Genomic DNA, 8,667 nt, shown 5'->3' with positions numbered 1-8,667 from the left:
TTCTGAGTAATATAACATAAGCCAACCCGACTTATAACAAAAGATACAGTAAACAGGCTTCCACAGTTACGAGAATGCAACAGCATTTTGTGCAGAAGATTTATTGCCATTCAACAAGAATCTATTCATGCCAAAATATGCTACCCATGTCACATACCTCTCAACTGTACAGATTTTCACAGAATGCCCAGATTTCTGCTTCATATTTTTGGTCTTTTTCTCATACAATTGTGTTTCTTTGGCACATCACTGGCAAATCAAGGGTGGAAGTCAGAAAATAATGACAGACATTTGAGTTTTAGACTTTCTACCCTTCAGAAAATTGATGCTAATGCAAAATGTGTTATTCTATCATCTTTCTATGTTTGTAAGAGCAATATTTAAATAGTGCCACTATTTTTGGGCCTTTGTCCCGCCATTACTTATGGGTTTGTCCAGCTTTCTTGCTAAAAGAGGTTGAGAGGTATGGTTGTCAGTATCCAGCCAGGGTAAAAATGCACTAACTGCCATTTAATCTTTGGAATCACCCTGTAAATACTAATAGAACAAGGAAAGAAGCAAATAACTAGTGAATGTTTAATTCCTCCTTATAACAATTATCAAAATCTTTTTGCCACATTAACATCTGATGCTTGCCAAATGCCATGTCATAAATGTACAGTGTTATGAAATGCAGTGCAAATACAACATGATTCTACAGACATATAGTAAATGAATACGTTTAGTTAGAAATGTTTCATTTTGTTCCCTTTGTGTGACATCTTGAGTTTTAGTTTAAGGCATAAATACATGCATAAACTTTCCAGCATAAATTAAAAGACTTGAGGAACTCTCTTTTTAATGAACTATGATCCAGTCACATATAATATTAGCATAACATAAAGAAAAAATTCTATTTTGAGAAGTACATTAGCACAATTAGTCATTTTAATATATCCTAGATGATCTGATGAACTGTCCAAAAGGTGTTCAATAGAAAGCTAGGAGCAAATGAAGGGATAAATATGCCATCAAAATGAGAAAGTACCCATGTTAAAGAGCACCGAATATATATATTTATATATCTTAGCAATAACACAAACACAATTTGTGTGTTATTTTTGTCAGTCACTGAGATAAACTCAACACTAAGCTTTTATTGTAAATGTTAAGAAATTTTGTACTGTCCTTTTTTAGTAAGGGAAATATTAAGAAAACTGATATAAGGACAGTATAGAGCATGTTAAAAACCCATACAAATTGTCTCTCCATTATATAAGTATTTGCTGTAGTTGGTCAGTAGGTATAACTGATTGACATTTAAATGGTATAGCTAGTTATAGCCATTTGTATTTATGCTGATGCAGTATAGCGTGCAGATTGTAGTTCTCCAGTCTTTCAATTCAAGAGGTAAAAAAAGCAATGCCAATAACCAGTATTTAATTAAAATAGTGCGGCTTTGCTGTTCATACCTTTAGGGTACTTGTTCTGTAATTTCCCCAGAGTGTTATTATTACATGTACCACAAGGGGGACAACTTACCGACAATGCTTGTGTGATCCTGTGAGTGTCTCAATGACAAAGCATTCACCATCATTCAAACAGTAGGCCAGGTCTTTATCTCTGCAGGGTTTGAAGTGTTCAGAATGTTCTGTTGAATATGTCGTGCTAGCTAAAATGAAAATGACAGAGAAAAACAATACCGGGTCATTTCTGTTGTCATGATAAAATCAGTCACCAAAAAGTACACTGTTTATACTTTTTTAACATATTGCCTACATGTGTGACATGGGAAAGGGTATATATTTAGGTGTTAAACCTGTAATAAATGTTAAAAAAATCAGGAAGAGAAAATGCCATATATTTCCCAATAATTCATATAAATGAGACATCATCTTAAATATGAATCTTATATTCCAACTGTAAAATTATGACTGTATATATTAATAATAAATTTGTAAAAGGAAACGTTACTTTGCAGATATAAATAACTATACAAATAACTAATGCTCTTTCTGCTTATAGTGTCATCAAGATGTACCACAGCAGATTTATTTAGGTTGTGGCTCAATAAACAGTTTAAAAAACATTTTATTAAAAAACACCCCAAATAAATACTAAATCACAACAGTGTAGGTGTATCACAGCACTGTGAAGCACCTACAATCATGGCCAAATCACTATAATTATTATTTTAATGTTATTTTAATGTTGGAGTGCCACTGCCGAAGATCAAACAGTATGTAGGCCACAAGGAATATAAGGGAGACAAACAAGCTGCTGAGCAACTGGTAAATGTCAATAAATGAGACACCATGTTACTAGCTTTGTGGCTAGATCATGGCTTATATCCCAACTTTCAACAGGTTGAGGTGTTGTTTACTGCAGACATACAATACCACACACTCACTGTACTAATTGAAATACTCCAAAGCTTGCTACATTTTCAGAAACCTGAAGTAGCACATTTCATAGCAAAATATGAACATTTCTAGGAAAGTCCTTAACTTTAACCATGGTAAAGAACAATTCACTGTTGTACAAGATTAATTGTTCATCTTGATTGGCTTTATATTAACTTTGGTTAAGCTACGGTACTAAAATATTGCTACCTCTTTAGGATAATTTTCATTTTTGTCTTCTCTAGGTACAATGCTCAAATCAGGACTGCTCAGTAACAACTAGCAGCAAGTGTTAAGTTTTAAATCTGCCCTAATACTGCTTTCTAGATCTCCAAATAGGGACACCCAGGACTGTGCAATTAATTACATTTAACTGCATATAGGCCATCAAATGAGTAATGGAGAACAATGAACTTTTGTTAAAAATCAAAACACTATGAAGAATTCATACATTTCTTGCATGAAATGCAGGAGGAAAGAATAATATTAGCTGGGGACTTAAATTTACCAGAAAGAGACTAAAATACTATTGATTCAACAACATTAGTAAGGAAATTATTCACAATGTATATTCAGGGACAACATTTGCTTCAGATTAAAAAAAAAAAAAAAAGACCAGGGAATGGAACATACTAGACATTGTTTTTGTTCCTAAATAAACTACTGTATTCAAGTCAAGTTTTACCACCATTGATGTGCAGTGTTCATGGGGTTATAAAGGTTAATTTTTTGCTAGATAATTCTGCCAAAATGAAATCTAAGTCAATGCACAGAAGGTTAATTACAGATTATATGGAAGCAAAACAGTCACTATGTAAAACTAACTGCAGCAATGTGCTCAGCAGAAAAACTGCAGATGGAATGTGGAAACATTTGAAAGAGAAATTGTTTTAGTGCAAAAAATCAAAACAAAATGTTTAATATCAGGATCTAGGCACACAATGTCAGAGGGATATATTTCCATAAGAACAAGATATCTAATTAAGGTGAGAGAAACCTGAGATAAATAAGCTGGACAAATAGATTAAGCATAGTGTCAGACAAGATCAAGAAAATTTTGATGGGGGTCGGAGCCAAGATGGCCAACTGATAGCAGCAGTTTTTCAGAGTTCCATGAAACTAGTATGAAAAAACGAAATAACTTATTTTATTTTAGCAAAAATACTTAGAACTGATAGATGAAAGTATAAAGTATATTATTAGTAACTTTGCTGAACTTAGGAAAGTTTTTTCCTGTGAAATTATAAAGGAGAATATATCATTTGTGGAGATGAACACTTCGAAGACTTCTCATTCTGACATGGCTTTAAAAAAAGAAATGCAGCGTGTGACATCTGCTCTACAAGAACTCTCACTAAAAATGGACGATTGTAAGGAGAATTTATAAAACCTCAAGGAAAATTGTCAGAAACAAACAGATTCTCTCAAGGAACTTATACAGTAGCATCAATCCAGAATGACACACTTAGAAGCATCCCTGAATGATCTTGATGGAAGACTGAAGGAAGAAGAAAGCCAGAAAGATTTTCTCATCAAACAAAACATTTGGCTTCTCAATAAAGCGCATGACCTGGAAAACAGGGAGAGAAGGATTTTTGGCATCCCTGACAGAGCTGATGGAGAAGATATCATTTCTTTCCTGAAATCCTACCACCTGGGTATATTATACTTAGACTCAATCGCTCCACCAGGAAGGGAGGAGGGGTAGCTGTACTCTTCAAATCTACACTAAATGTTACCTTAGACCCCAGTCAACCACCCCAGGTTAATAAGGCAGAAATAATCGCTACCAAGCTCCAAATTAACAAAAATATAAATATAGTCTATGTGTATATTCCACCAGGGAATAATACCAATTCCCTAGAAAACATCCTCCAATGGTTACCTAATAACTATCCACAAGAAACCATAGTACTAGGAGACCTTAACATCGACTGGAATGCTTGTTCTTCTCAATCTCCTACCACCCATGTAAACCTGTATGGATTCACACAGGTTTTATCCACCCCCACCAGGATAGGGAAACTTAACCAAAAAGATAGTATACTGGATTGGATACTAATCAATAGCCATCCCCAAATGTATTCTTCAGGGGCCATCCCTGATGACCTCAGTGGCCACTTTCTTACCTTTATCTGCAAACACAAGTCTAATTAATCCCAGCAGCCCATCTATAGAACAATAAGAAATAGTAAAGGCTTCAATCCTAGCAAGTTTCAGGATGAACTTAAGGCATGCAACTGGGCTGCCTTAAAGCACCTGCCCCTAGATGAAGCTGTCTCTCACTTTAACAATAAATTCCTCACCACCCTCGATTCTCATGCTTCCGCTCGTTCCACAAGGGTAGAAACAAAAGCTGCTCCATGGCTCTCTACAGAAACTAAAACAAAAATCATAGTCAGAAATAAGGCATGGACAACATGGTGTGCTACAAAAGACCCCATAAATCAAACCAAATTTAGACAACTAAGAAATGAGACAAAATGAGCTATTCTATTAGATAAAAAAAACTACTATCTCCATCTCCAACAAGGGAACCAAAATAACCCCCAAAAATTCTGGGCAGGGATAAATAAATTATTGCACCAGGTCAAACCACCACTCCACCTCCCTCAGCCACTACCGATAAACTACCAGCGGATACTTCTAACACTTTTAATCATTTCTTTACTGGAACCATCCAAGCCCTTGCAAGCCAAATACCCCTTAACTCCTCTAACTCACTGGATAGCACTCCCAGCTTCTAGCCCTCCTTTAGCTTCCAACCAGTCTCTACATCTTTTATTCGTTCACTACTCAAAAAATGAAAACCTACTACACTAGCGGCAGACCTTCTCCCAGCTGAATATTTGCAAAAAGCTGCTGATACCATAGTGTACACCATTTCCATTCTAATTAATTGGTCCATATCAGAAGCCTCAGTCCCCTCTTTCAGGAAAATATCTCATCTCATACCCCTCCATAAAGGTGGTAACTCTACTGAGTTATCCAATTATAGACCCATAGCCATCTTATCACCTCTGGCAGAAATAATGGAAAAACGTGTCCATAAACAACTCCTGTACTTTCTAACTGAAAACAACCTACTGGCTAATTCCCAGCATGGCTTCAGACCATATCATAGTACCACCACAGCTCTCCTCACCTTCTCTAATGCAATAAACTACAACAGGGACAACAACAAGTTATCTTCAGCCCTTTTCTTGGACCTGTCCAAGGCTTTTGACATAGTTAACCACCATCTTCTCATCAAAACCCTGGCAACAATGTTCGTAGGAAATCACTCTCTCCGATGGTTTGAATCCTACCTGCACAATAGACAGCAATCCGTCTTATGACAGAACAAACTCTCAAACCTCTGACCCAACACTCTAGGTGTCCCACAGGTGTCTATCTTGGGACCACTTCTGTTTTTATCAATGACCTCCACACTCTAATCCCTGAAGCCATAAGCATTCAAGTTGATCTGCACTGGCACCTCGCAAACAGAGCTGCTATCAATAACCCAGAGTACTTTCAACCTTGTAGAGAACTGGCTTGCCGCTCGCTGTCTGATTCTAAATCCTAATAAAACAAAGCTCCTACTTTTCACCCCCACTCAAAGATCCATCGCGTTATCTCTCTCCATTAAGGCTAATAATGGTACCATAATCGCTCCAGATGCCCATACAAAACTGCTAGGAGTTATTATAGACAACAGTCTTAAGTTTGATGTGCAAGTCTGCAAAACTATTAAAACCATTAACAGAAAACTGGACTCACTATATAGGATAAAGCCGTTCCTTACCCTATATGCTAGGACCTCCATTGCACACTCCCATCTACTCTATACACTCTACTATGCTTCCCCTTTACTTGCCAACCTAAATTAAACTGATCTTAATAAACTCTCAAGCTGCTATAATAACATAGCTAGATTTGCAACTGGTCTACCCTATAGAACACATCATTGTACAAATCTAAATTATCAAGGATGTCTAGAGCTACCCAGGTAGATTCAGTATAATCAACTCATTATTGCTCACAAAGCACTTAACCAACCAGATAATACATCTGCCCTGAAAAACATCCTCTATCCCCACTCCAACTCCAGATCACTCCGGTCATCTAATAGACTATTAGTGCAAACCATCAAATCTAACAACTCAGCTGGTGACTCCCTGTTCTCCAACTTTGCTAACATTACCCTGGATACCACCCTATCTCAATTTAAAATAGCTCTCAAGGAGTATTTCAAGTCTCAATGGATATGTCCCTGCTCCAAGCCTGACTAAATCTTTATGCATACTGGTGTACCAATACTATGTCTGTAAGTGGTACTCAAATATCTTTGTTAAGCCAGTTTAGAAGATTGTTAGACTGTACAAATTTAACTGGATTATAAAATGTGGTATATTCGTATAAATTTAACTAGCCTGTACAATGTTTTATATTTATATTATGTTATGATTACTCCAGTTCTATATGTCATTGTAATGATTATATATGTACCTTTGGAGCTTTTCTACCTGGGCCTCCACTGAAAATGGACTTGTAACCAGTCGGATTATCCCAGTCAACAAATGTAAAATAAAATAAAATTAAATTAAATTAAATTAAATTAAATAAATAAACAAATACCTGGAGTCCAGAGATTTTCGATTTAAAGGAGGGTCTGTCATTTGGTATTGAAAAGGCTCATAGAGCTTTAGGAAACCCAGTGTCAAAATCCTCCTCTACTCCTCCCAGATTAATAGTCATAATGTGTCTATCTTATTTGGACAAGGAGTTGGTCCTAAAATCTGCCTGGAGGAAAAGTCCATTAAAATTTAATCAAAACCCAATTAGGTATAATAAAGACTATTCTACCAGGGTTTTAGAACAGAGGAAAAAAGCTTGGCCATAAATAAAACTGTTAAAGCAGAATAACATCAAAATTCAGCTTGCCTTTCCTGCCATAATAAAAATTCTATATCAGAATGAAATTAGATCATTTAATGCCCTAGAGGAAGCCACTGCCTTTATTAAAAACAATAACATGATTTCCTTACCTGAAGATATGGAATGAGTATCTGCATCTCTGAAGAGAGTTACTGATAAATCTTGGACTGATGTTAAAAAGAAAAAACAAAAACTGAGTCAAAGATTTCTGTTCCCACTAAATCTCTCAAAGCATCTACTGCAACTGGACATTAATTTGTTTTATACTAGATCAATTTTCAAGTAAGGTTTGTCATGACAATATTTTTCTTATTGCTTTTCTTTCTGTTTTTGCTTTTTCATTTCTATACTTTTTTTGTTCATACACAAATTAAATAACTGTTTATGCTTTTAGTATATTAGTATAATATTACTGGTTTACTGAATGATATAATTGAACAGTAAGCTATCTTTGCTTTTATGACCTTAAGATTACATGCTTTACTTCAAATAATATATAGCCCTTTGCCCTGCTAAATGTTCTTCTGAGTTATTAAACAGGCATAGTCACTGCTTAGATTAATTTATCAAAACTGTTTTGGATACATGGGTTAACAGAGCATATCTATGATTTAGTATATATTAACTAGTTTCTTTAATATTTATAACTACTGATTGTTTCAGCATATATATTGGTACCTGTGTGAATAAAAAGCTGTTTGCCGGCTTTTGACATAAATTGGGTCTCTCTGACAGTTATATGCTTGTATGTTTTATGGCACAAGGTTTTTAAATGGTTACAAGTTATGTTTCCTGCAGAGTTTAATGTTAAAGTACAGTTTTCTCCCTCATTGGCATTGAATGTTATTTTATTGTTGGGAAGTATCTGACAGTTAAACTTTGCATTTGTTACTATAAATAAGCAGGCTTTGTGATACAGTTAAAGTGAGGTCAGGAAACTGTACTGTATAGTGTACTGGGCTGGAAAATGTCAGTTTGAAATCTAAGAAGTGAAGCTTTCTTACTTAGCTTGTGACATTATGCATTCTCTGCATGCAGATCAGATTACATTACATCTAATGTGTGTATGCAAGCCTAATTGTGAATGTCAAGTCACTGATTGGTTAATATAGCATAGTAGGCTTCTTTTACAAGAATTATGAGCTACACTGGACAGCTGCGGTGGTGCAGATGTTAGCGTTACTGCCTCACAGCAAGAGGTTCTCCAGTTCGATCCTCGTCTGGGGTACTTCTGTGTGGAGTCTGCATGTCCTCCCTGTGGTCACGTGGGTTTCCTCCAGGTGTTCAGGTTTCCTCCCACATCTCAAAGACATACTGTGGGTGGATTGGACACTCTAAATTGGCCCTAGGTGTGAATATGTGCATG

General features: G+C 35.8%; 1 protein-coding gene across 1 annotated transcript in view; it reads right to left on the bottom strand.

The window, feature by feature from the left end:
• Positions 1-1,517: 1,517 nt before the first annotated feature.
• NRG3 (neuregulin 3) overlaps positions 1,518-8,667 on the bottom strand; it is a 1,575,924-nt gene continuing 1,568,774 nt past the window's right edge. The window contains exon 3 of the mRNA XM_044055654.1: positions 1,518-1,651. Coding sequence (XP_043911589.1) covers positions 1,518-1,651 — 134 coding nt within the window. The remainder of the gene's footprint in view (positions 1,652-8,667) is intronic.

This window comes from Protopterus annectens, chromosome 14.part0, assembly GCF_019279795.1.
Source record: "Protopterus annectens isolate FY-2018-M chromosome 14.part0, PAN1.0, whole genome shotgun sequence".
Classification (NCBI taxonomy): Eukaryota; Metazoa; Chordata; order Ceratodontiformes; family Protopteridae; genus Protopterus; species Protopterus annectens.
The sequence above is the reverse complement of the archived record's forward strand: the minus strand, read 5'-3'. Positions and strand labels throughout refer to the sequence as shown.